General features: G+C 43.2%; 5 protein-coding genes across 5 annotated transcripts; 4 read left to right on the top strand and 1 right to left on the bottom strand.

Annotated features, from left to right (window-relative positions):
- The first annotated feature begins 1,121 nt into the window (after positions 1–1,121).
- Positions 1,122–11,634, top strand: unc45a (unc-45 myosin chaperone A). The gene is made up of 19 exons (XM_083666020.1): positions 1,122–1,265; positions 2,352–2,544; positions 2,654–2,829; positions 3,087–3,176; positions 3,347–3,514; positions 3,624–3,792; positions 3,923–4,093; positions 6,713–6,884; positions 7,076–7,376; positions 7,512–7,606; positions 7,698–7,839; positions 7,938–8,078; positions 8,195–8,322; positions 8,538–8,604; positions 8,706–8,819; positions 8,909–9,024; positions 9,349–9,466; positions 10,323–10,478; positions 10,807–11,634. The coding sequence occupies exons 1-19, from the start codon at positions 1,242–1,244 to the stop codon at positions 11,080–11,082; spliced, it is 2,817 nt and encodes a 938-aa protein (XP_083522146.1). The 5' UTR covers positions 1,122–1,241; the 3' UTR covers positions 11,083–11,634.
- A 181-nt stretch (positions 11,635–11,815) lies between these two features.
- On the top strand, positions 11,816–14,985 carry rccd1 (RCC1 domain containing 1). The gene is made up of 8 exons (XM_083666108.1): positions 11,816–12,205; positions 12,448–12,660; positions 12,758–12,923; positions 13,194–13,315; positions 14,085–14,186; positions 14,351–14,506; positions 14,597–14,626; positions 14,815–14,985. The coding sequence occupies exons 1-8, from the start codon at positions 11,983–11,985 to the stop codon at positions 14,979–14,981; spliced, it is 1,179 nt and encodes a 392-aa protein (XP_083522234.1). The 5' UTR covers positions 11,816–11,982; the 3' UTR covers positions 14,982–14,985.
- Positions 14,986–15,170: 185 nt separating this feature from the next.
- Positions 15,171–18,260, bottom strand: cib1 (calcium and integrin binding 1 (calmyrin)). Its single transcript, XM_083666109.1, has 7 exons — positions 18,117–18,260; positions 17,880–17,914; positions 17,553–17,652; positions 16,276–16,429; positions 16,060–16,178; positions 15,467–15,555; positions 15,171–15,383 (listed from the first exon to the last, which is right to left on the bottom strand). Exons 1-7 carry the CDS (start codon positions 18,165–18,167, stop codon positions 15,362–15,364), a joined length of 570 nt encoding a protein of 189 aa, XP_083522235.1. The 5' UTR covers positions 18,168–18,260; the 3' UTR covers positions 15,171–15,361.
- Positions 18,261–18,705: 445 nt separating this feature from the next.
- Positions 18,706–20,870, top strand: gdpgp1 (GDP-D-glucose phosphorylase 1). The gene has a single exon (XM_083665845.1). It carries the CDS (start codon positions 18,986–18,988, stop codon positions 20,108–20,110), a length of 1,125 nt encoding a protein of 374 aa, XP_083521971.1. The 5' UTR covers positions 18,706–18,985; the 3' UTR covers positions 20,111–20,870.
- Positions 20,871–20,923: 53 nt separating this feature from the next.
- On the top strand, positions 20,924–24,379 carry LOC310802177 (tubulin polyglutamylase ttll6-like; the record flags this gene model as incomplete). Its single annotated transcript, XM_083666469.1, has 11 exons — positions 20,924–21,011; positions 21,191–21,309; positions 21,630–21,760; positions 21,958–22,114; positions 22,460–22,603; positions 22,707–22,792; positions 22,891–23,116; positions 23,328–23,512; positions 23,695–23,883; positions 24,007–24,116; positions 24,300–24,379. 11 exons carry the CDS (start codon positions 20,924–20,926, stop codon positions 24,377–24,379), a joined length of 1,515 nt encoding a protein of 504 aa, XP_083522595.1.
- Positions 24,380–27,108: the final 2,729 nt, after the last annotated feature.

Here is a 27,108-nt window from a genome sequence, read left to right as displayed (position 1 = left end):
CTGCTCTTCTCTTCCCCAACGATAACAAGACACAACGCTACCATGGTAATGGGAGGAGGGACTCAGGAGTCTTATGACATGACCGTCTCTAAGGCAATTGAAGACACACAACAATGGGGTTTGACTGTCCTTTTTTAGACAGAGAGTGTCCTTGGGGACTGGTCCAGATATTTTCATGCCATGTCTTACATTTGACGATTGACTGCCATCAAATAAAAAAGACCCAAAAAAGGATCAAGCATACTCAAATTACATAACAAGGTGTTTTCATGTATAGAGTATAATGCTATATTCTTTTTCCACTAGGAATATATTTAATACAGGGGAATGAGATGTCATACACCTTTTAATGTGTCATACACTTTTGCTTAAAAAACAAAGACAGGGTCAAAAGATATTTGTTATATGTCATAGTAACAAAAACAATTCAAAACTAATGTTGATTGTTGATTGTTGTTGTACCCTGCATTGAACCAAATGAAAATGACCCCCCCCCCTCCTTTCTCATGAACATGATTAAACACATTACCACAAAATAAAATGGACTCACTTTGACATTCATCCTTATGAGTGCCTATGATATTAATAACTTTGTTGGAGCTGTGAAAGTCACTTGCAGTTGCAATAGCCTCCACACCCTGTTGTTACAGTATACAAGCCACAATGTTTTTCTTAGGGGGAACATTCTTACATTCTTACTTAATGGATTAGGTATGGAACATTGCTTTGATATATGCTTGTCAAGTATGAAGGCCATGTATGTTCAGTTAAAAAACCCCAGAAGAAACAGGCAGACAGGCCTGTATTATATTCTATCATTTTACAGCAAAGACCGTTATAAATATGTTTTTTTTATACATGCTGTACATTGTTATTATGAGGAACGTACTGCACAAGGGGTGATTTAATTGGACCGTTCTCTATATAAACATTGTTCAAACGCACACAATTATTGCAATGGAAATGTAACCAAATTAAGTACTGGAAAGAGATAGTTGGGTCAACTGTGCTCCAACCTTTGGAAGATTTTTCTCTGCCTTTTATGGTAATGGTGCGTGGGTAGAAGGCGGATCTGCTCCAGAAACGTCATCATCGTGCACCCAGAACCAGGAAGAGCATCGAAAAGTATCAATGCATGTACTGACTTTAGATACTAGGGCGTAAAGTAAAACATTTATGAAATAAAGGATCCTCTTCACAGTGAGGAGTATTTCATTTCTTGGAATTGTTTCAGAGAAGATATGAGTGTAAACGGAAAGGATAAGGTAAGTAAGCGATCAGATAATCGATCAGTCATCAACGTACTGCATTGAACGATTGGAACTGATGGAGCTAGTCGAGTAATTTAGTATGACCATGACATACTAGCCCCATCTGTGACTAGGAGTATAGTAATATTTACATTTGGTTATACACACAACATACACATGTAAATAATATAATCCTAGTGACAGAGATGGGGCTAATGACATACTAGCCAGACCTTTGAAAATATATGTCGTTGTTTCAGCCATTAATAATTCATTTATGTCTTCCTCTCCCACAGCACGTTCTATGGCATGCCTTAGATAATGTGTTCTTACTGTTCTAGCCATGTGAAGTTTATTACTGTTACTCTGGATTGGAAGTATAGTCTCCCTGGTAAACCAAATGTGAGAGCAGCTAAACTCAGGACTAAGTCCCTTTCTTGTGTATTGTCTAGCCTGCACATTTTCATTATGGAGAAGAATGTGTCAAATTGTATTCCAATCAGTGTTGAATGATATGAGTAGTGTAGACCTTCCTTGACATAACCTCAGAACTCCCCAAAGAGCAGTGGGGATCATCAGCTAGACCTAGGTCAGACCCAGAGTTTGGAGAAGTCCTCTGGACACTTTCCTGGCACCATGGAGCAGCATGGGATGCTGTGTACTCCAAGCCTTCTTTACCTTCCTCAGCTTCTGGAGGAGGGCTGGGCGGAGAGGGTCTGTAGATAGGTACACGTTATGGGACACAGGCGGGGTTGAGGAGGAGAGGTTGTAAGTGGGGGGGGGGGGGATACTGGTAAATGCAGTATTTATATATTAGGTTATTTGGCGACTGTAATGCACTAGCTTACATAAGTAATAGTTCATAACAAATGTTATGGGGGATGGTTTAAATATACAGTCGGTATATACATAGTTGATTAGAGACACCTTGTGGTTAGGTTTGGCAACTGCATTTTTGCGTTACACTTAGCGTGTAACTTCCTGCGTTCGGAAAAGATGTTTCTTGCCTTGCTAAAGGTACCTAACGCAGGCTCGCGCTCCAATATAATTTTATAACACAGAATAATATGATTTAGATCTGAAATTACAATGCAATTACAGGACACTGCTAACCTGAAGGAGGATGGGAACAACCTCTTCAAGGCAGGGGACATGCAGGGGGCTCTTTGCTGCTACACCGAGGCAATTAAGCTGAGTGACAGCCAAACAGAGAGCGCTGTTCTGCACCGCAACCGCTCCGCCTGCTACCTCAAGTTAGAGAACTACACCATGGCTGAGGTAGATGCCGCCAAAGGTAGGAATGTGCATAAAAATCCTTTTGATGCTCTCATGCATCAATTGACAATACTAATGAAACTCTACAACTACTCCACCTTAGGATCTTTATCTCTCTTTCCCTCCAGCTCTTGACACTGACCCAGGTGATGTGAAAGCCCGGTTTAGGCGGGCTCAGGCTCTCCAGAAGCTAGGTCGACTGGACCAGTCATTTCTGGATGCCCAGAAGTGTGCCCAGCTGGAGCCTAAAAACAAGGCTTTTCAGGAGCTGCTGAGACAGCTGGGAGCACAGATCCAGCAAAAGGTGATGTTTAATGTTTCCATGAGTGATGCCTTGATAAGAGAATGATGCCTGTTGGTGATGTGTTGAGCAGCCCTCAGCATTTTCTGGTTTTGAAAGAAACTACGTCTTTGAAGAAACTACAAGTACAGCTGAGCCAAGTTATATGACTGACAATTTAACAAATGCATTCATGAGATTTTAGATGTTGCCCACTATAGAGCCCTGGCACACTTTGACTCTTTGAATGATCATTATTCATTCTAACGACTCCCCTGTAGTCGGTGCAGATGTCCTCCACAGACGCTCGCGTGCAGCAGATGTTCACTCTCCTCCTAGATGCCTCTGCACAAACCTCAGACCAGCAGAAGGTAAAGGAACCACACAATGGTCATTACAGAAATATCTTCACAGTAATCCATGAGATCTCACCTGTTATATCATCAATCCCTGTTGGTTCGCCCTTACACTGTAATGCGCTTTCAGAACAGGCTACGCCGTTAAATGTGTTATAGTAATGCAACCTATTAATCAATTTCAGGCTGCTCAGAATCTGGTGGTGTTATCCCGTGAGGACGCGGGAGCTGAGCAGATCTTCCGTAACGATGGAGTGAAGCTGATCCAGAGACTTCTGGGTTCAAAGCAGGAGGAGGTGGTCCTGTCTGCTCTGAGGACGCTGGTTGGCTTGTGTACAGGGCACCAGTCCAGAGTAAGTAGCTATTGTTGGCTGTCAGCAAAGACAAGTGACATTGCTTTGTCATAATAAGACTCCCATGAAAGTGTATAAAGCCTAAATGAATCTGCTGTCCTCCCCCCAGACCATGGCCATAGTTAACGAGCTTGGGATGGAACAGCTGTGTGGGGTGATGGGGTCGGGGGCATCAGCTGTGTGCCTGGCTGCCTGTCACCTGCTGCAGGTGATGTTTGAGGCACTCACGGAGGGCATGAAGAGGGAGATCAGAGGGAAGGATGAGGCCATGCTGCCTGGTGAGATGACAATCTAACCATGTGTTTACATGACATTTGTTGTGACTAAATGAAAGGTTTTCTCAAGCTTGTTGGTGCCGAAATCAAGTGACTCCTTAAATGCATGTATTTGTGTGTGGATATAATACAGAGCCATCTAGAGAGCTGCGTTCCATGCTGCGCCACCTGGTGGAAATGATGCCTGAGTCTAGCGTGTCAGGACCAGGCCGAGACAGCGCCATCAACCTCCTGGTCAAACAGGTGCCCCGCAAATCCCAGAGGAACCCTGACAACTCCCTCACACTGTGGGTGATAGACCAGGGTAAGAACCACTCCCTCACACTGTGGGTGATAGACCAGGGTAAGAACCACTCCCTCACACTGTGGGTGATAGACCAGGGTAAGAACCACTCCCTCACACTGTGGGTGATAGACCAGGGTAAGAACCACTCCCTCACACTGTGGGTGATAGACCAGGGTAAGAACCACTCCCTCACACTGGTCCATACATGGTTCTGTTGATGTAGAAAAGGCTCAATATCTTCACTTCAGTGACTTCATTCAGAGAGCTCCGTCACCTTCTTCTCCAGCTGACCTGTCTGATAGAGACAGCTGCTTTTACTGCGTGCTCCGTGACACTCTTTGCTTTAATACTGCTTTAATGCTGCTTTAATGGTCCTTTGAACTTTTAAGTCATTGATTTTACTTGCTATGCTATTTTGTAGTTCCTACGGTGCTTCCCTGGAACTTGTAATACTATTATTTCCATTTTATGGCCCGGAGCATCGCCTCGAATCTGTCTTCATCAGCTAGCCTAGCCACCCAGCTCTACCACAGTACAGAGCCTAGATACTTGTGGGCTAACTAGGCTAAGCAGCCTTGGGTTCCAAACAGAGACTTGGATTAAAATATCCCCTCGTCACGGATATGTCGCACTGCAAAGACTGTCGTAGACATCTACAGAAGATTGCAGTACTTGAAACTAAATTATTTCATTTGGAAGACTGTGAGTACTGCAGCAGGGAATGACTGAAATAGTACGACTTTGGGGCAAATTATGTTTCCAAGGAACAGTCAGAAATGCTGAAACAGGACTTTGTTGAACTGCTAAAAATGCTAGGCTCTCTAGATATTGGGCCTACATTAGTGGTCCTCTGCCGTCAATCGGACGGGGAGTAAATAAATTCAGCAGGCTACTGGGACGGAACACATGGCTTTCAACTGCTTGTGCCTTTAAAGTGAATTTTATCGACAATTTCAATCTGTTTTGGGTGTGCAGATACCTATTCAGAGAGAATGGATTTCATCTTAAGAGATCCGGAGAGGAATTGTTTACTCCATTTGCCACCCAACTGTGGCAAGGTGCAAGGACAGCCTAAAGATAAAGATGGCCACCCCATCCCCCCCACTGTCGGACTCCAGCCCAGCAAAAAGTCTGTGCCCCACCCCAGAACGACGACCGTGCAAAAGAGGCCTCTCCCACCCCCCCCACCGCCAGATTCAATGCCCCAATCCTCCAGATCCCTACCCCAGGATGGTGACCTTGCAAAGGAGGTCTCTCCCTCCCTCTCTCACAGCAATCAGCAATCAGATTCCGCCCCAACATCCCCTGACGTGATATTCGGTGATTCAAGCTCAACAGCCCATGATTTGCCACCTCCCACTTCTCCCTCTCACCCCCCCCCCCCTCCACATCACCCAGTAGTCAGAACTCAACGTCTACCTCCATCACTGTCAAGAACACTGTGTCAAGACAGGAGAGAGTCACCACAAAGAGTGGCCATCAAACTGTTCTAAGTGTAAACTCTGTCATTCCTGTTTTAATTACTACTAGACTAAACAATCAGTACTCAACATGCTCTGTAAGTACATCAAACCTAATACAACAGCCCATGGTGCCCCTACACCCTGTCACTAAAACCATAAAAGCTGCACTGCTTAATGTAAGATCATTATCAAATAAGTCTCTCCTAATCAGTGACCTGATTATAGTCATAAATTAGATCTCATGTTCCTTACTGAAACTTGGCTTGATTTGACTAACAGAGCAGCTGTTCTCACTGAATCAGCACCCCCAAATTTTAACTTCATTGATGCCCCCAGAGTTGATAAGAATGGGAGAGGAGTGTTTCAATGTAGGGCCAAAATACATAGCTGACTTGCTTCCACACTGTGAACCCTCTAGACTTCCTAGGTCATCAGGGACCAGTCTACTAACTGTTCCTAGGATTAAAACAAAACATGGTGAAGAAGCATTCAGTTATTATGCTACACATAGCTGAAATAAACTTCTGTAAGATCTTAGATCAGCCCCAACTGGCTACTTTCAAAAATGGGCTAAAAACCTTTATGTCCGCCTTTGCCTTAGATTGCTTAAGTTAACTCCAAACACAGGCATGGCGCTAAAAAGGTTAATAAAGCAGTTCCTGTGTTGGGAAGGGAGTTAAAATCCGGATAGAGTATTCTCGCTGAAGGGCCGACGGGCTTATTAACGAAAGAGAATAGAATGATTGGTAGGTCCACATTACGATTGGTAGGTCCACGTTAAAAAGAGAATAGAATGATTGGTAGGTCCACATTACGATTGGTAGGTCCACGTTAAAAAGAGAATAGAATGATTGGTAGGTCCACATTACGATTGGTAGGTCCACGTTAATCGAGTTAACCAGATTAAGGTAAAGAACTGACAAAGACGCCACAGTAATTCAGATTTTGTAGTCTTTAGTCCCAAAGACCCAGGGAAGAGGTATTCTAAGGTAAAGAAAACTAAATTGCTGCTAATAATTGGCTTTTATCCTTTTTTGTTATTTTGATGCTCTTTCCTTTTTATCTATTTTATGTAAAGCACTTTGAATTGCCTCTGTGTATAAAATATGCTATATAAATAAACTTGCCTTGCCTTCATATGAGTAAGTCTTGTTGCATGTTCTCTCTTCTGCAGGGCTAAAGAAAATTCTGGAGGTGGCAGGGACGGTGCCTGAGGTCTCAGAGGGACCGCCACTCACAGACAACTCCCACATGAGCTGCTCTGTGCTGCTCAGCAAACTATATGATGACCTAAAGAGTGATGCAGAGAGAGAGAACTTCAACAAACTCTGTGAGGAATACGTCCAGTAAGTAGTTTTTTTTTGTCCCCTAGCTGCTAATGTGTATTGACTGCAGTTTTGCCTTCAACCAGGTTGTACAGTGAAGCACTGTATGTTTTGTGAACAACATCCAATTATATTAATTGTGAGTCAACAGAAAAAACATCTTCTGGTCATGTGATCTCCTTTTTCCTTACTGTTGTTGTTTTTCTGTGCAGGCAGCACTTTGGCCGTCCAGGGCTGGAGAGCAAGCTTCGTGCCATCCAGACTGTATCAGTGCTTTTGCAAGGACCCAGCGATGTGGGGAACAGGACTCTGGAGATGTCTGGCATGATGGATGCTGTCATCTCCCTGTGTGCCTCTGAGGACGTGTGTCACCAGCAGGTGGCAGTAGAGGCTCTGATCCACGCTGCTGGCAAGGCCAAGAGAGCCTCCTTTATCACAACCAACGGTGTGGCACTGTTAAAAGACCTCTACAAGAGGAGTGAAAATGACAGGATACGCGTGCGAGCACTAGTCGTGAGTGTTTAGATAAAGGCTCCCCAGCACACATGGCTATGGCCCATTTTGAGTGAACGAATAGAAACCAGAACGGAATGTGTTTTTTGTGAGAAAACAATTGTTTGTGTCTGTGTGTGTGTATGTGTATTACAGGGTTTGTGTAAGCTTGGTTCAGCTGGTGGGACAGATTTCAGCATGAAGCAGTTTGCAGAGGGCTCCACGCTGAAACTGGCCAAGCAGTGCAGGAAGTATGTTATGTCTTGTGTTCTTTCATTGGTTTGGTATTCCACACTTTTTTGTTAAGGAAACAGTGTTGTGATGTACCGCTTCCTGTCCTAGGTGGCTGTGTAATGAGTCTCTTCCTCCAACCTCTCGCCGGTGGGCGATAGAGGGCCTGGCGTACCTGACCTTCGACGCTGACGTGAAAGAAGACTTGGTGGAGGACAAGAACGCTCTGCAGGCCATGTTTCAGCTTGCGAAGGTCCCACATCTTTTACCTTAACATAGTACAAAATCATACAATATGAAATTGGTGTTAAGGCAGTGATGGCATGGCTCTGTTGCTGTCTGTCCCTGCAGTCTGAGGATAAGACAGTGCTGTTTGCAGTGGGCTCCACCCTGGTGAACTGCACCAACAGCTATGATGTGGACAAGCCTGACCCTCAAATGGTGGAGCTGGCCAAGTATGCCAAGCAGCATGTACCAGAGGAGCACCCCAAGGTACTGTTCTTACACTGCAGTGTAACTTCATAAACTCACAATTCACTGGGCTTCCAAAAAAATGTTCTCCCAGAATTGCTCGACTGTGTGTGTGTGTGTGTGTGTGTGTGTGACAGGATGCTGCTTCCTTTGTGGAGAAGAGGCTGGTGAAGCTGCTGGAGGCAGGTGTGGTATCTGCACTGGTGTGTATGGTCAAACAAGAGAGCCCTGCCCTCACGGAGACCTGCAGAGAGTGTATTGCCAGGTAGGTCCTCTCTGGGTGTACAGTAACTCAGTGGTCTAAAGTGTCCTAATCTCTTCAGACAAACAGATCTACATCTCTTCTCCTGTCCCACTGTATCAATCAGCTTATGTCGTAATTGCTGTTATTCTGTACCACATTAATTAACATATTATGATTTATTCTCTCACTCTCCTTACTGCTTTTCTCTCCATGTGTGTCTGTCTCTGTCTCTGCAGGGTGTTCTTGGCTCTGGTGGAAAGGCAAGAGGATAGGGGCACAGTGGTGGCATCGGGTGGAGGAAAAGTGAGAGAGCACCCATATATTGATACTCACCGTCTTCTATAGAATACCCTCACTGTGGGTTTGCTTGACCTCCCACTTTAACCTCCCCTTTGCCTCCTCAGGCTCTACTTCCCCTGGTGTCAGAGAGCACAGACGTGGGGAAGACAAAGGCAGCACAGGCCCTGGCCAAGATCACCATCACATCTAACCCTGAGATTGCCTTCCCTGGGGAGAGGGTATATATATGACCCTATCATCCATCCACAGATGAAAAATGCATCTGTGTGATCCTCCCATTTACCCATTCTCATTTCTGTGTTTGCAGATCTACGAGGTGATACGTCCCCTGGTCAGTCTACTCACTCTGGAGTGCTCCCTGCTGCAGAACTTCGAGGCTCTGATGGCCCTCACCAACCTGGCTGGCATTAGTGAGAGGCTCAGGTCAGCCAACAGGGAATATACTGTATAATAATATCCCCATGTATGATGTTTATCATTGCTTACAACAAGGGCTGTTTCTGAATGCTTTGAAGGTCCATCCTTTCATCCTGGCCTTGGAGTAATCACTGACATGACTGGTTTGGTGTAAAGTAGTAGTAGTGTAAAGTAGTAGTGGAATATTTACCCCAACCTACTACCAGTGGTTATTTAAAGGAGGGAAAGATGTATTCAGACAGGACCATTGTCACAGTGAAAATGATAAGATGAAGATACTTCATAGAGACTTTCAATTTACTGATTGAGCGCTGCTCCATTGTCCCACAGACAGAAGATCATTAAGGAGAAGGCTGTGCCCAAAGTGGAGGGCTACATGTTTGAGGAGCACGAACTGGTCCGCGCTGCAGCCACGGAGTGCATGTGTAACCTGGTTCTAAGCACTGAGGTGAAGCACACACACATACAGTGCCCTCCATAAGTATTGGGAAAAATAAGCATTTTTTTCTTTCTTTTTTCAGTTTGGATTTGAAATCAAACACCATTTAGAAATTACTTGTTATACATTGTCCCCCTATTTCAGGGCACCAAAACTAATGGGACAATTGGCTTGATAGGGGTTTCTGGTTAGTCAGGTGTGTTCAGGCATAAGAGAGCTGTCAATGCCTAGAATTGATTCTAGGCTTTGCGTTTGCAAAGTCTGCTATTGATGTCTGTCAACATGAGTACCAAAGAGGTGTCAATGAAAGTCAAGGAAGCCATTATTAGGCTGAATAACCCCTAAAAAAATCCCCCCCAAAAAGCCAAAACCTTAGGCTTGCCAAAAACAACAGTTTGGAACATCATTAAAAAGAAAAGAAAAGAAAACATTGTGAACGGGCTGGTAGGCCAGTGGATGACCAAAGAATGCTCACCATAATTAAGAAAAAACCGAAAACAACTGTTCCACAGATCAGGAACACTTTCTAGGAGGTAGGCATGAGTGTGTCAGAGACTGCCATCTGCAGAATACGTCACCAGCCGAATTACAGAGGCTTAACTGCAAGGTGCAGACCACTAATTAGCCTCAAAAAGGATGGTCATGTTACAGTTAGCTAAAAAGCCTGCAGAGATCTGGAAGAAGATCTTGTGGACATGCCTAAATACATTGAGTTGCTGCCATGTGATTGGCTGATTAGATATTTGCTAACGAGCAGTTGAACAGGTGTACCTAAAAAAGTGGCGGTGAGTGTACAATGGCCAATATTTCAGGAGAGGTTATGTAGGTAAAGGTCTCTGACTGGCTATTTCTGGGTGGTTCTCAGGTGCAGGAGCTGTTTGTGGCCACAGGGAACGACCGTCTGAAGCTGCTGGTGCTGTACAGTGGAGAAGAGGACGAGAGGCTGAGGAGGGCTGCAGCAGGAACACTGGCCATGCTGACCGCCGAGCAGCCTCAACTGTGTGCCCGCATCCCTGAAACGGTGAGCTCAGCGCTGTATAGCATGGAGAAAGAACGACACACTTACACACACCACATTCAACACTCTCGCCCACACTCAAAAAAACACAAACAAGCATATAACCATTTCTATTTCAATTTGTCACTTAGCGGACGCTCTTATCCAGAGCGACTTAAAATAAGTACATTTGCCTAAAGTATGTGAAATGACTATACATCACAATCAGACTTTCTATAAGTGCTGCCACAGTGTTGGAGAAAGGGAAGGAAACTATTCAAGGGAATCCCATTCTATGTTATAACCTCTTACACATGAGACAGCAGTTTGATTTTCCTTACTCTGTTTATAGACCACTCATTGGCTGGAGATCCTGCAGGCCCTGTTGCTTAGTGAAAACGTTGACTTGCGTCACCGGGGCGTGGTCGTTGTGCTGAACCTGATGCAGGCGGAGCGGACTCTGGCCATGACGCTCATGGAGAGCGAGGCACTGGAGATCCTCTCTGTCCTGGCCAAAGGGGGCACAACTGAGCAGGACCCTGTCTCTAAAGCAGCCCAGCAGTGCCTGAACCAGGCCATTGAGTATGGCATCATCAAGAGCGGAGAGCAAGAGGGGAAAAGGGACTGAACCTTGAGGACAGTGTGGGCATGTGTGATGTGTGTGTGATGCGTAAAATGCACAAGCTCTACTTCGGAAAATAATGTATAGGATGATTGCTCCACGGCTGCTCTGAGAAGGTGAATTTTCCAACGACAATGAATCGAGTGAATTAAAGGACTTGGGAGCAATGAAAACAAGCACGTCTGCGTAGCTGGAGATAGATGGTTTATGATGTGACTGCTGTGCTTCCTTGCTCTCATAAATTGTTTGTCTCCATTAGAGGCACATGCACAGCCAGCAAGAGTGTATCACTCAACTTAAATGAGACCAAATACTTCATACATTAATTGCTTAATTGACATTGTCTTTTATTTACTTTTGTATTCCAAAATATTTTACATGCACTGTACTGTATGCATTCTACTGTATGCTTTGAAAATAGATGGTAACGCCTATGAATTATGTATGTATATCTTATGCACAGAAAAACACAATCATCATATTTTCTGTCTCAGTTATTATTTGTGAACTGTTTGTGAACTACCAAGGCTGACAAATAAAAAGCTGTCTGCTACTGTACTCTTAGTGGTATCTCTCTCTGCTATCATATGCAGTACGCATAAAAGTTACACCTGCATATAGTAGAATGCGGTCCTTTGTAATCACGAATACAAAAACAAAAGGTCATCATAAACTTAGTCTCAGTGTAATAACTACAGCGCATGCGTAGTTCTGCTGACAAACAGACAGGCTGCTTTTTGAGTTTACCATTAACCGAGGCATCTGCGCAGCATAAATTCAGTGTTTTCATCATTTGTACAAATAATCTGACCCACTTGTCGCCTAATAACGTTACATAAGTCTATGGGTGATATGAGCCTATTCGCATTAGTTTAGTTAGTGGACCGCCACCCTCGAGTCGTGCCAATGAAGTGGTTCGGATTTGGCTTCAATGGCTTTGGACAAATACGAGCGAATGAAAGATTAAATGGTGGAGGAAGTATCGGAGAAGATCTTCGAGTGACCAGCCCAACCGCTATTGAAATTGGTCGCCATTTAGAAGAATCTGTAACGAACAAGACCCATGTGCGAAATGACAACACGCGAATAAGAACAAGTTGGAGTCGAAGAGCAGGCCTGTATTTGGAAGGTAACGTTTGTCCTCGGCCCCTCTAGACAATCAATGAACGCCAGTCAGGTGAAACCACGTGCCACGTGTATCAACAATTAATAGGAGTTGCAAGAATGTGTCAGTGATTGAACGTAAACCTACAGTACGCTAGGTTACTTTCTTTCCATATTGTGATGTAGAGCGCCCTCTACTGCTGTGTAATAACAGTATTCAACAGTACACAACACATACTATAATCACATAAATGTTCACCTTTTTAGGTGATGGACGGGTATGCCTGTCCGGTTTTAGGGCTGAGCCCGGTCATGAAGGCTGTGACGGTTACTTACGGGAAAGCCGCGGGTGCCTGGATGCGCACATCAGCGAGAGATACATCATCCTCGCTTTCCCTAACAAAGTGGAGTGCTGGACCTCTGAGCGAGATGAGAAGAAACCCGTCTGGAGCATGGAAATATCGACCACAGAGCAAGCTGGTAGGCCTACTGTCTTGTAACTATGTAAATAATGGAGCTCTCATCATAGTTGAATATTAACAACAATGTCATCATCTTTCTCTTTTGTGTTTTGTAGGGCCCTCACTTGCATTCCCATTAGTTCCAGGAGGGTACATAGCCTCCAAACCTCCCTTTTACCGTCCCCTTTCACCACAATTGCGGGCTGTTAGCTTGGTGGTGGGGACTGACCACGCCATCCTCCTGACTGCCTCTGGAGTCGTCTACACCTGGGGCTCTGGCAGGTAAATATGACAGCTGAAACTCGACTCTTCCCTCCTAGGGTCCTAGGGAGTGCATTCGCTTCACCTGGCTAGTAATTTCAACAAGAGTGTATAGTTAAATAACGACTTAAGAGATGTCAATCTCTTTCTAAACATTTGGCACATCATCAGGGAAGTTATGGAGTCGAATCAGAGCATACATCACAGTTGACGTAACATGAGCATCAGTGCACTTCACAGTCAGTCTCCATCCATTTGTGTTGATGTATTGATTTGGTGTTGTGTTGACAGCCATGGCCAGCTAGGACATGGGGACCTGAGTAATGAGGAGGAGCCCAGAGCAGTGGAGGCACTATGTGGGCTGCCTATGGGCAGTGTGGCAGCCGGAGGCTGGCACTCTGTTTGCATCAGTGGTAAGACTGACTATGAAAGGGTTGTGAAACTTTATCTAGTTATCTATCTATGGTGTCAGTTTAGCTTGTAACAAAGCAGCATATGCATAGGTTATCTATTATGTATATCTACAGTGCCTTCAGAAAGTATTCAGACCCTTTAACTTTTTCCACATTTTGTTGTTATAGACTCGATTTAAAATGGATTAAATTAAAATAATTTGCCATCAATCCACACACAATACCCCAGAATGAAAAGCGAAAACACGTTTTTTTTTTACATTTCAGTATATTAATTAAAATTGAAATACAGAAATACCTCATGTACATAAGTATTCAGACTCTTTGCTATGACACTCTTAAAATTAGCTGGTATTATTAGCTAAAATGCAAAAATGTCATCAACAAATAGTTAATGTAATTTTGGAATTATTATCTTTGTTTTTATAGGGTCTCTGATTTCCATAGGAATCAATTACACACTGTGTAGATTAGGATGTCACTACCAACTCAGCATATTTCATAATTTTCTCTCGATCCTGACAAACTCCCCAGTCCCTGCCGGTGACAAACATACCCAGAACTTGATGAACTGTTTTCGCTTCGTCATTCTGGGGTATTATGTGTGGATTGATGGCAAATTCTTTTAATTTAATAAATGTTAAATTGAGTCTATAACACAACAAAATGTGGAAAAATGAAGGGGTCTGAATACTTTACGAAGGCACTGTAGATACACATAATAGAAATTTCAAATAGTGCTTATGATGATCACTAGTATTGTCCACAGCTGGAGGAGACATGTATGTGTGGGGCTGGAATGAGAGTGGCCAGCTGGGGCTTCCATCACGGGCCCTGAGAAAAGAGCAGCAGAAGAAGAGCCAACACACAGGTCTGTATAAACCCTGAAGTTACAATAGATGCGTGTGAAAACAATTGGGGTAGCTGTGTATTTACAGTTGAACAACAAACTCACCAGTTCATATTGAGAGATCATCGGCAAATGGATATTTACTCCTACATACATATTCTGCATTGCTCTAATATGGTGCTTAGATGCCAGCACATCCACATGTGAGGAGACAGAAGAGGGGGAGAGAAGCAAAGAGGTGTTCATAACCATCCAGGCCTTTCCTGCCCTGATGGACATCACAGAATCATGTGAGGTCAGCAAGGTCAGCTGTGGGTCCCGCCATACTGCAGCAGTCACAAGTAAGAGCCCCCTCACCTGCAGGCCTATAATACTGTATTATATGATGAGTGATCTTCATCAGGTGATAAGATGACTTGTTTATGTTTCAGGTAAAGGTGATCTCTACACTTGGGGCTGGGGTAAGAGCATTATAAAACTCTTAATAATCATCTATTTGTGGCCTTCTCTATTACATTAACAGCCCCATTAATTCCTAATTGATAGATATGATTTAACACATTTAACACTACTATTACAATACCCTATCATCGTGAGAATGATTACATCCATGCTCAGCTTTCTTTTTTTTTTTAAATCACTGTTTCAGGTGAATATGGCCAGCTAGGACAGGGGACTGTGATCAGTTCAGATGAGCCAAGACAAGTTGAGTTCTTCAAGGATCAGCAGTTGCAGGTGGTGGATGTGGCATGTGGACCATGGAACACTTTTGTATCTGCTGTGAAAGTGGAACCAGCCACACCCAAACACACGTAATACCTCTGTAAAAAAAATATTGGAAATACTGGCCAGTTTTGATAGCACATCTCCTTAGGACTTTGGAATGGACTTTTTACATATTTTGCATGATTATTTTTTCAGACAAATAATAGAAAATAAAAAAGGCAGGTTAAGACTAGATTACTTTTATTTGAACGATTAATACACTTTCAAAAACTGTTTAAAAATTGTTTTAAGAAAGAAAGGTCTTATTGCACAGGTATTATGTAAAAATACATTTTTCAAACCGATTTAGAAAATCTACAGAGAAACACATAAATTAAGGCACAATATCTTAAAATATTCTTCTTAAGATGGAAAATCTTCTGAGAATCAAGTGGAACCTCAAGAGCAGTTTCTTATTCTGGGAATGGGCCTCACAGCACAATCTTAAAAGAACTGGAGAACAATCCAAACATTAGGGAGAAAGTCTTAAGCATACACAGATGGTTAAGGGATATTCTAATGAAACTCCTACTCACCTGACGAAATCTGGTGATCTTGAAATGACATGTTGGAACTCGGAGAGATTCACCGTCCCATCTTTGTCAATGTCTGACTCCTCAAGAATCTGCCAATATTAGAGAAGAAAACAAAAATAGTTGAGCCAGCAGATACTTTACTTTAATTTAGCATAACTTGTACAGATAGCTTCAACCTTGTTGCTGTAACCTCTGAGATTGCAGGTGGAAGGCCAAACATAATACCAGGGTTCCGCATTTTCCATTTAAACATTTCCTGACAATTCCAGACATACATTTTCAGACTACTCAGTTGATTTGTGGATTTATGTTTAAGGTCAGGATGCAGATCATAAAATAGGCTATAGCTACATAAAGCAGCAATGTAAATCTGTGTAAATTATCTGGCTAAAGAAATATTGAATATTCAATTCTGAACTTCTGGTATGGTATAGCATAGGTCTGAAATCATAGATATTTTCCCAGACTTTTTCGATCATATTTTTGTGTGTTTTCCATATTTTAGAAGGTCTGGAAATGGTAAACATTATATACCATACTCTTCCAGACTTTCCAGACCTGCGTAGGAACCCTGTAATACTGTGTGAACTCACGTTGTTTATGAGTTGTCTCATCTCTTCAGCAGTCAGTCTTGTGTCCTCTGTCTCACCAGTCAGGCAGTTCACCAGCTTCTCTAGGTCTCCACCATCCAGAGTGCCATCATCATCAAAGTCTGAGAAGACAAAACAATCAATGTGTTAAACCAGCCAAAACACTGACAACCATAACAACCATTAAAAAACTCAAAGTATCCTCAGCAAACATAATACCGAAAATACGGAATGCGTAGTGGGACTTGATTTCCAGGGTGGCTGAATCGCTGAAGGCACTCAATAGATCCAAAAAGTCCTCAAAGGTCAGGCTTCCGTCTTTCATGTCAGAGGTTGAGAATACATTGCAGATCCTTTTCCTGAAAGGGTTAGACTAGAAGGAGGAGGTGGGTACAGAACATGACGTATCAGGAATTGTTACACTTATGTCTGTGTAGTAATGGTGTAATTACCTCTAATGACAATAGTAACAGGCCCTTTTCCACTTGTACAATAACATAAAAGGCTTAACTCTACTAGACCTACAGTGCATTTGGAAAGTATTCAGACCCCTTCACTTCTTCCACATTTTGTTATGTTACAGCCTTATTCTAAAATGGATTCAATAATTTTTTTCCTCATCAATCTACACACAATACCCCATAATGACAAAGCCAAAACAGGTTTTTAGAGATGTTTGCTAATTTATTAAAAAATAAAAAACTGATATCACATTTACATAAGTATTCAGACCCTTTGCTATGACACTTGAAATTGAGCTCAGGTGCCTCCTGTTTCCTTGAGATATTTCTACGACTTCATTGGAGTCCACGTGTGATAAATTAAATTTGACAATGCATGTCAGAGCAAACACCAGGCTATGACGTCGAAGGAATTGTCCGTAGACCTCCAAGACAGGATTGTGTCGAGGCACAGATCTGAGGAAGGGTACAAAAAATGTCTGCAGTATTGAAGGTCCCCAAGAACACAGTAGTTTGAGAGGATCTGCAGAGAAGAATGGGAGAAACTCCCCAAATACAGGTGTGCCAAGCTTGTAGCGTCATACCCAAGAAGACTTGAGGCTGTAATCGCTACCAAAGGTGCTTCAACAAAGTACTGAGTAAAGGGTCTGAATACTTATGTAAATGTGATATCAGTTTTTTATTTTTAATAAATTAGCAAACATTTCTAAAAACCTGTTTTGGCTTTGTCATTATGGGGTATGGTGTGTAAATTGATGAAGGGAAAAATGAATTGAATCCATTTTAGAATAAGGCTGTAACATATCAAAATGTGGAAAAAGTGAATGCACTCTATACCAAGCACATACTAGTATATATTTCCATATTACAATGTTGATACAACATTAGTGCAAGCATGGGCTCGTTGCAGTTTTACCACAGAGAGTGATCAGGAACAAAGTGAACATACAAGTAATGTTACTTTCCCTTTACCATTTTGTCAACCCATTTCTGAATAATACTGAGTGATAAGAATTTAATAGGGAATATTGTCACCTTGAGCTCTGGCAATGTAAGGATTTTATCCATTGGTACCCTGGGAGTGGGGAGGTTCCGGTCTTCTTTTGAGAGAAGTTCAATGAACTTCTTGTGTGCACTGAACACAAGTGAGACAACCATTAATCTATTTTTAGCAACAGTTAGATAGAGGAAAAGTAGATATACTATAACTATAAGGAAGTTTGGCCAGAGTAAATACTCTGATGTGATTGATGCAGATGCAGGTGAAGGTGTATTTCCTGTACTGTGTGTAAACAAGGGTGAGCTGTCATATTTTTAGAAAAGCAATAAATAACATTTAGTTCTGGCAATACAGCTACTTACAGTAGAATCTCTTGTTTTGTCAAAAATGTCAGCTCCTGCAGGGAAAACAAATACATGTCACTTTCAATAAACCAGTTACACGCATATCAAATAATCATAACTTGCTTGACAGTGGACAGATAATGTCACCATATACTTTCACCACTCACTGTAAATGCGCCTCTTGTTAGCAGGCGTGGCTAACTAGTTGCTAACCGAGGGTTTTAGCTACCAGTCAATTTGGGGGGGTTTATTTACCTGGTACTCTGAGAGCAGGTCCTTCCCTAATTGACTTGCTGTAGTTCCCATGTTGCGTTTCGATTTGTAAATGTACTTCTGTTCTTTATATTCAACTGAGGAGAAAGAAAACTTTCTGCTCCGATAACTTTTCTAACTACTTCCCGTTCCTGTACTTACTAGCTACGTAACGTTTCCCATAGTAACCAGATTAGCATATAGTGCACCAGAAACACAGAACAAGAATACCTTTATGATTGCACTGTCAAATTTTGTTTTGAGTCTCATCAATCTGATATTAGAGAGAGATAACAGTGGGGAAACGTAAGGAACGTGCTGTTGTATCGTTGTATGAGAAAGCCTAACCAGTAACCTACGACGTGTATTTTAGATTAGATAGGAAGTGTCACATTTTCCAACTTTTTCCACATGTAGAATGAACTACCTGTAATCAATTAGTCCACATGTGGAAAAAGTTGAAAATGTAACACCACCTACACATTGCCACTCCACATCAGCAGGTGGAGACATACGTGCCTCCCAGTCCCTAAATGACGCCGTGTATGAAGAAGTCACTCTGCGCTTTGCTATGGACGACTATTATCAATAGTCAGGGATCGGTTGGGATCTAATGTAGTGGCTGCCGCAGACAGGACAAAAACAAACAAACGGTGACCTAACATGTCATTGTATACTGTCGTTTAACCGGTGAAAGGTTTATTTTCTACACTGCGAGGTAATGGGACCTTATCTTCTTCATGGCAGACAGTGCTACTGACAGGTAAGGTTTGGGCGTGCGTGCTACCATCCATTCATTGAAACAGGATTCTGCATGACCACGTGTCAACTCGTCTTCAAGCCAGCCAAACGTCTCTATTAACTACAATCAAATGGAGATCTGCAAGTCCCCAACACGTTTCTTTTATCGAAGCCAGGATTTTGTTGAAAATGTCTGTCGTTCCATAATGAGCGATGATGGAATTGATCGAGCAACACCCATACCGTCTAAATTTGACACCGCTTTGAAAGCCGGCTGGACAGACAGGATGCGCAGAGGTCTTTTCCGATACCACCTGGGTGAGTTGCAGACACGGATTTTACTCGGTCCGTCTCGATACGTTGCCCAATTGAATATCCAAAGAGGGATAGAGAGAAGAAAACCACAGGAAATATTGAGCATCAAACAACACTTTGACGCCAAACAGTTCAACTTCAACAAAATAAACCCTGAAGAAATCCTATTTGAGATGAGTAAGCAAAATGAACTACCAGCAACACAGGACCCCTGCATTGAAAATGGAATGGCAAGTGAATTTTGTAAAATGATAGTGTTGATCAACGTGAGCCCCTTGGAATTTGGACATTGTTTACTTGTTCCCGAGCCTACCCTCTGCTTTCCACAGGTCTTGACACCCTTTGCCATCCAAACCGGTATCGAATCTGTTCTCCTGAGCTCTGAACCGGGCTTTCGGGTTGGATTCAACAGTCTCGGAGCTTTTGCATCTGTCAATCATTTACACCTCCATGGATATTACATGGACCACGAGCTACGTGTAGAATGTGCTGCGGCCCAACCCTTGGTTCCTGAGAAGGGATTTTTCCGCATGACAGACTTTCCAAAAGGTTTTTTGTTTTACACAGAAATAGAGGACTTGGAGAAAGTTGCCCGTGTAATTTGTCAGGTCACGGACTTTATGGTGGGTGGAAACAATGCGCACAACCTGTTCTTCACGAGAGGCTGCCCTCCAGGGGAAACCCATGACCAGGTGCGCAGCAGATGCGGGGTGCGCGTAATAGTATGGCCCAGGGTGTCCAGCTTTGGTGCCAAAGAGGAATCTGCCTTCAACGTGGCTCTGTGTGAGCTGGCCGGACATTTGCCATTCAAGAACAAACAGGATTATGACAACAGCACTGAAAAGGACGTGATGTCAATTATTCAGAGGTATCTTCTGCCAGATGAAGAATTTCTTCAGTTGGAACAGCAACTTATAAGTCATGTTGTAAATATGCAATAAGATGGACAAAACACTGCCATGTTCATAACCACTTATACATTACCTGTCGTGTTTGAACGCAACCTTGCCATAATATCTGATTTTGCTATAAGATCAAATTCTGAAATCGCAGTACATGACGTCTCAGTTTTTACGCACGATGCATCCTCTGCAAAGTTATATGCCTGTTTCTTTTACTAGACATTATCAAGAATATAGCAAAGGCTTGTCAAATGTGATGTTGCTGTTGCTGATTGATGATGTTTTAAAAGACAAAATGGTATACACTAATGATAATTGTTTGTTTGTTTATTTCTTACAACAAGGCTTATTACACACCCTCCCTATTTTCTGTGCGAGAATAACAAAAGGAAAGAACGTGCAGGTCCATTGTCTCCAAGGTAACAACTGTTCTGTTGACTCTTGCGGGGGTCAGTCGTGCAGCGGTCAACTCACGGGATATGGTAGTTTCAAGAAATGTTTATTGAGCATGTAAAAGATCCATGTGTGCACTGAAAATGTCCCTGAATACTATTTTATCATGCTGAGTTTAGTTGTATATTGTTAGGGTAGGAGTAGACAGATAATAATGAGAGTCGCCTCCTGCAAGATATAGCGCCAGGATGTTGAATGAGTCAACAAAAACGCTAAATGATTATTTAGAGACAGACAGGGCGAATACTTCTAGTCCCAATAGACATAAGCATACCGACAGTGATGAAGAACGTCTTTCATCGGATTCAAAAAAGATAAAGAGGTAAAGGTATTTCACGCGTATACACACTCCTGGAATGTTTTGGTCATATTTAGTCTATACCCATTCATCACTTTGAAATGTACTCTTCAAAATGTGGTATTTTGCCTGTTGTTTCCATTGTTAGGCCACCTGGAATAAACCTTATAAACTGCAAGTATGAGTGTGGTAAGATCTATTGTTATAGAATAGGAGGACTCTCTACACATATCTTACTCATTCCATCATCCCTGTTATACAAACAAATGATTGTAGATTTCAAAGCATGACAATCCGAATACGTTCCACAGTCAAGGGCTTGCAATACTCTGATTGGTATGTTATGGTCCCTAATTTTGTGTGGCCAGTGAGAAAAGCAGCCCTGGCTGTGGGTCTCAGAGAGGTGGGGGAGACCGAGGATTGGGTTGTCTACTGGACAGACTTCTCTGTCTCAATGGACCGCATCATGGACATGAAGAGGTACCAGGTGCGAGGTGTTCCTGTGTCATCCTTTCAGCACACCTGGCCAATGTTAAATGGGTCCCTCTGATAGTGGACAAGTGTCTCGTGATTATGGCCTGTCTGCAGAAGCAGAATTTCCCAAGGCTTTAGGAATTCATGGGATTTATATGAAAAAAAGAACAGTGTGTGATTAATGAAATGCTCAATCATTTAAAAACTGAAGTAAAACAATATTTTATTTTAATGTTGTATTTTATTTTATGTCTTATTGATTGCAGGGAATGATGTCAATATATTTGTCAGAGAACACACTGGCATTCACAAACATGTGTTCTGTGACTGTAGAAAATCAACCACTTCCCAGGGATGAATGAGATCTGTAGGAAGGATCTGCTGGCCAGGAACATGAACAGGATGCTGAGACTCTTTCCCAAAGAGTACAACATCTTCCCCAAAACCTGGTGTCTCCCTGCAGAGTAAGAACTTTCACAGAAAGGCCTCTATGGCTGCTTGAATTTAAACATACACATACAGTACCCATTTTCAAAGACCACTGTACTAGCACCATATTTGTTCTGTGGAAAGGTTGGGCAAAGTGATAATGAAATGTGTAATACAAAATAGCTGGGATAGTTTAGAAGGTGAAATTACAATCACACAACATACCTTGCAGCTATGTTGAATTCCAAGATTACTGTCGGGTGTGGAAACACAAGACCTTCATCTGCAAACCTGACAACAGTTGCCAGGGCCGAGGGATCTACATCACCCGCCAGCCTAGAGACATTAACCCTGAGGAGCATATCATCTGCCAGAACTACATCTCCAAGGTAACCATGACAAGGCAAGCACCAATGAGCATGGCTACCTGTTCATCCATAATGGCCCTGCTGACCTGGCAGTCAGTGGAGTGTAACAAAAAAATACATTCTCTTAAGGAGGTTCTTGTTTGTTCAAAGTCACTGAGAGTTACTTGCTTTTAAGTTGCTTTTAGTGGTTCACTGTGCAGTGTCTAAGTATTTACTAGTTCCGATGGTGTCTTAATTCAGACATTGAAAAAACGAATCATTAATAGATACAGTATAGTATCTTGTCATTTGTAGCTGCGGTTAGGATTTTGATCCTAAGATGTGGGTGTTTGTTAACTAACTGTTGTGGTTGATGGTCTATTACAGCCGTTCATCATTGATGGATATAAGTTTGACCTCAGGCTGTATGTGTTGGTGACCTCTTGTGACCCCCTGAGAATATTTCTGTATAACGAGGGACTCGTGCGCTTTGCCACTTCCAAGTACAGGCACCCTCACACCAACAACCTGGTAATACAGTGCACTGTCACACTGACAAACATGCATGAACAGACCCATATCAAGACCTCACAAAGCCATATTCAGCCTGGCTTCCCTGTATAATTTTCCCTAGGAGGACATCTGCATGCATCTCACTAATTACGCCATAAACAAGCACAACAACAACTTTGACCGTGATGGAGAGACTGGCAGTAAAAGGTAATCTCACAGGTCAATCATTCACATTTCATCAGCCGGCTGTCCAGTGTAAAGGGCTCTAGTCTAAGTGTCTGCTGTTCCAATCTCCTCTCACCCAGGAAGCTCTCAGCCTTCAGGTCCTGGCTGAGCCACCATGAATATGACCCCCGGGCGGTGTGGAGCGACATGGAGGATGTGGTCATTAAGACCCTGATCTCAGCCCACCCCACCCTGAGACAGAACTACCGCACAGGCTTCCCCAGCCAGATGGGGCCCAGCTCCTGCTTTGAGATCCTGGGCTTTGATGTCCTGCTGGATGGCAAGCTCAAGCCCTGGCTCCTGGAGGTGGGTGGGTGCATAAAGGAAACATTACAATTGATGAGCCTCGCTCTAGGGTAATCTCTCTCCTCTCCAATACATGCTTACCTACCGGCGTTAAGAGTGCGCAAGCTACAAGGTTATTTGATTGCTTTCTGGGGTAGCCCAACCAATGAATTGCCAGATTTAAGAATCAACCCCAGACTTGCACCCACTCCTCCTTCCTGCCTCAATGCAGGTAAACCACTCGCCCAGCTTTGCCACAGACTCTCCTCTGGACTGGGAGGTGAAAGAGACCCTGCTGACTGATGCGCTGACTCTGCTGAACCTAGGGGCCAGTGACCGCAGGAGGGTCCTTGAGGAGGACAAACGCATGGCCAAGGAACGCCTCCTTCAGAAACACCAGCCTTGCCCTAAAACACGGTCAGTTCATTCTAATTCTACGTACACTCCTGAGTATTACTCGTATGCAAATAGTAATACAAGTATTACTATCATAGCTAATAAAATATGACAAATGATAGTGCATCAATGTTTTACTTTATTTGTGTCAATGTTTTTCATTCCTTTTGTCTTGTTGGGCACATTCCCTGTCTCAACCACAGGAGGGAGCAGTTGCAAAGCAGCCAGGCGTCCTGGATGGCTGAGCTGGAGAGGTATGAGCAAGAGCACTGTGGAGGCTTCCTCAGGATCTACCCCCGAGATGACTCCCACAAATACGACAAGTTCCTCCAGCTGTCTGGGCCCCTCTATCAGGAGACCCTGGCCTCTAAAGCCAGGGAGGAGTGCTCAAGGTATGGGAGATATCAGTGTAGATATCCAGACATGACACTGGTACTCTTGTATTGGACAATGACAAATCTGTAGGGTGTCTGTAAATGCATCTCTCCTCATGATTACTGTGTCCCATACTACAGAAAGATGCTCAAGAAGATGCACATGAAGGAGGAGCTCAGCGGGCGTATGCGGTTGGCAGGGAAACGGTGGAGCCGAGGCGAGGGCAGGGGTCAAAAGGGAGAGTCGCTGGGTGAGAGGGGTGGCAGTCACCGAGCAGTTACAAAATCTGAGGTAATGATGATTATCACGATGATGAATAATCTATTCCGTCTGCAGGTAATAATCTTACAAATAACTGAACGTACCTTGTAGTACGATCATCTCCCTATATTATGAATTGTGTTTCCTGTATCACGTCCTGTATGTGGATTAGTTGAGGTGCAGTATTATTTATCACAGTTGTGGTCGGTGTCCTATAGGTTGAGGTGTGGGACTCGAGCCTCCCAGGGCTGATCGTGGAGGATGAGGAGCTGGAGCGTCGGAGGGGTCTGGAGCAGAGGGAGAGCATGCTCAGGGACCTGGGGGTGGTGGATCTTGTCTACAGCCTCCTGCAGCCTGTAGCTACTCACAGCGGGCCCAAGAGAGTCACCTTCCCTCCCAGCCATGGATGGGTATGGGCAAGTCAAAGGACCAGGGATACTATAGTCTATACAGACTGTGATTCAGAACTATGTTTATTCATTTGGACCCTGATCATTTTTTTGGTTTTGAGCCACTCTTCATGGGCTCAGCTCAAGCACTGTTACAAAACCATATAAAAGAACAACATTTACATTACCTACTGTATTCTTTCACTGCATAGAGTACAGTATCACTCACATAGTCTTCACATTAGTCAATGTTCCTCTGCTGGGAAAGACTGATGCTTTGATCCTGTTGGTGTCTTTTAAAGAATAGTTGTCCCTTCTGTTTTTCTCAAGGATTCCCTGTTTAGGAAGCTGTCTCATCCTGTCAGAAAAGCTGTCCTAGGCTCCTCTCCCAGAACCATAGCTGGTAAACCAGGACACCTCCAACCCCTGTTCGAAGGCCACTCCCTGTCACACACAGCCAGGCAGGAGGCTGTGCTGTGTGGCTTCGCTAAGCCATACCACAGGCCCCCTCGCTGGACCAAAGACGCCAAGGCCAGGCTGCTGTCTGTGAGGGTCATCAAACTGGGCCTGCCTGCACAGGTGGAGCGAAGCTGCCACACCCACGGACTGCTGTGTAAGAATTTTCACATACTGATACAGTTGCAGTGAGGAGAGATGTTAAGTAAATTCAGGAATAATACTGAAATTAATGGAAAAATACATTATGTAAATAATACTGTATGTGACTATGGTTACAGGTACTGTCGTTTCTTTTTTATGACATTTGCTATGTTGATTTCCTAGCAGACTTTTCTGGGAACTGGCGTAACCGGACTGTTAGAGGCACGCACAAGGATTCCAGGGAGGAGCTGCAAGGGCACTGTTCACTCACCCACTGCCTGTCCTGTCCCATGGGCCTACAGGGGAGGGTGGGCTCCCTACCTGCCCACTCCACCCCCAGCACAGAGCACACCCTCCCCTTACTGGGACCTGGGATAGAGGAACTAGAGAGCCCATACAGGAGGTATTTTAATTCCTCCCCTTACAGATGTGACAGACATGTTGAATTTCTTATTTCTAAGCAATGCTGTTTTCTCTAGATGATTTAGAAAAAGGCAAACATTTTATTGTTTAGTTTTAGGTATCCACATACAAGGCAACTAAGCTTGTATAAGTTTCTATAGTAATTAGTTATAAACTCCTCATTCGGGGAAGCTCACAGGGCTCTCTTAACGTGGCTTCTTAAAGCAGTCATCAGCCATGATCAGGCCTCTACTTACCAAAGTCATTGATTGATATTGCATTTACCACAATGGGTATTATTGTCTCCAGCTTTCCTTTCCTTCCGCTACCGACAAATGCAGTGATGGTAGTATTAAGACTGGGAAGTGGAGTTCAAAATATATCCAGTAACAGAAATGCCACAAGAGCTAATTCATCTTTTGCATATTCTTCTGTGACCCCACAGGTTTGACTGAGTGAGGAGCTGCGTCTGCCACCAGGAGCTCCGTGCGATAAAGGCGCGGTTAGAGACTGTCCCAGGGGGATACTGCCTTATAAGGACTGCACCAAATTAAGAGATGTACAGAGTTTATACTTGATACCATCCTTTTCTAAATAAATCAGAATATGATTTTGTTTTTTCAATGTGAATCATCAGATCTTGATTCTTATTTTGGTCCACATGACACAAGGCCACTGATTTTTCACTGTGCATTAATTAATGGCTCAATGATCTGGTGGCTGTTGATCATTCAGTAAATGTTAACTGACTTTCAGCCAGCCAGTGTGTCTTGGTTTCACTAAGTTTTCACTCCAGGTTTCACCATATACTCATAACAAAGTCACCCGTTTTACTGAGGGGCATATTTACAAATGTCTGTTACTGTATACTTATGCTTATTACTGTATGTACAGTATACCCTACCTCCCTGACGCTTGACTGAGTTAAACCTGTCTTGCATCTTTCTAATACCTCAGGGGGCCCCTGAGCACACATACGCATTATTTACAGTTAGTGCTTGAGAGAGCTGTGTCATCTCCAATCACAAACTGACTGTAGAGAATCTTTCTTTATTGTCAGTACTTGGGATTGTGTTTGGTTTCCCTCTTTAAATATGAAAAAGCTTTGGCTTTCTTCTGACAGATATGTTGTTTGCAAGTCAAGGATTGGATCCCTTGGGCCTTTGAAAGCATTGTATCTGTCCAACCCCTTTTTGCTTGAATGTAACTCAAAACTCAAACAACTTGAAATACAATACAAAACCTATATTTGCCAGGTTTGAGGTACTGTAAAAACTGGTGAATCCTTTCTGTCTGCTAGATCATGCCTGAAACACAGGACCATTTCATTTAAACTATGGGCACTATGTTACCCTATGATTACCATTTGACACGTATGTCCAATTTCTGTTGTATCCACCATTTCATCTACGTATGAAGTGTGTTCTCTCTGTCCACCTGTTATGAAAGGTTCCATGTGCCCAAAGGGTTGAAGGAATAAGTTGAACACTTGACACAATAAAAGCTATTTTAGTTTTTTTTTAAACACTTAAATTAAGATGTCAAGCAATTGTGCTCTGTGTGTTCAGGATTGATTCTGCTATGCGTTTA

The sequence above is a fragment of the Argentina silus genome (genome assembly GCF_951799395.1).
Source record: "Argentina silus genome assembly, chromosome: 3".
Classification (NCBI taxonomy): Eukaryota; Metazoa; Chordata; class Actinopteri; order Argentiniformes; family Argentinidae; genus Argentina; species Argentina silus.
This window is presented reverse-complemented; position numbering and strand designations above follow the sequence as displayed.

Bases quoted from the DNA above. Each gene is read 5' to 3' on its own strand.
- unc45a (XM_083666020.1), top strand. From the start codon at position 1,242: ATGAGTGTAAACGGAAAGGATAAG. The intron at 8,079-8,194 runs GTACTGTTCTTA...TGTGTGTGACAG, and splicing joins TACCAGAGGAGCACCCCAAG to GATGCTGCTTCCTTTGTGGA. The intron at 10,479-10,806 runs GTGAGCTCAGCG...CTCTGTTTATAG, and splicing joins GTGCCCGCATCCCTGAAACG to ACCACTCATTGGCTGGAGAT.
- rccd1 (XM_083666108.1), top strand. From the start codon at position 11,983: ATGAAGTGGTTCGGATTTGGCTTCAATGGCTTTGGACAAATACGAGCG. The intron at 12,206-12,447 runs GTAACGTTTGTC...TCACCTTTTTAG, and splicing joins AGCAGGCCTGTATTTGGAAG to GTGATGGACGGGTATGCCTG. The intron at 14,627-14,814 runs GTAAGAGCATTA...TCACTGTTTCAG, and splicing joins TCTCTACACTTGGGGCTGGG to GTGAATATGGCCAGCTAGGA.
- cib1 (XM_083666109.1), bottom strand. From the start codon at position 18,167: ATGGGAACTACAGCAAGTCAATTAGGGAAGGACCTGCTCTCAGAGTAC. The intron at 16,179-16,275 runs GTATTATGTTTG...TTGTCTTCTCAG, and splicing joins CTACGCATTCCGTATTTTCG to ACTTTGATGATGATGGCACT. The intron at 15,556-16,059 runs GTGAGTTCACAC...TAATATTGGCAG, and splicing joins TGAGACAACTCATAAACAAC to ATTCTTGAGGAGTCAGACAT.
- gdpgp1 (XM_083665845.1), top strand. From the start codon at position 18,986: ATGGAGATCTGCAAGTCCCCAACACGTTTCTTTTATCGAAGCCAGGAT.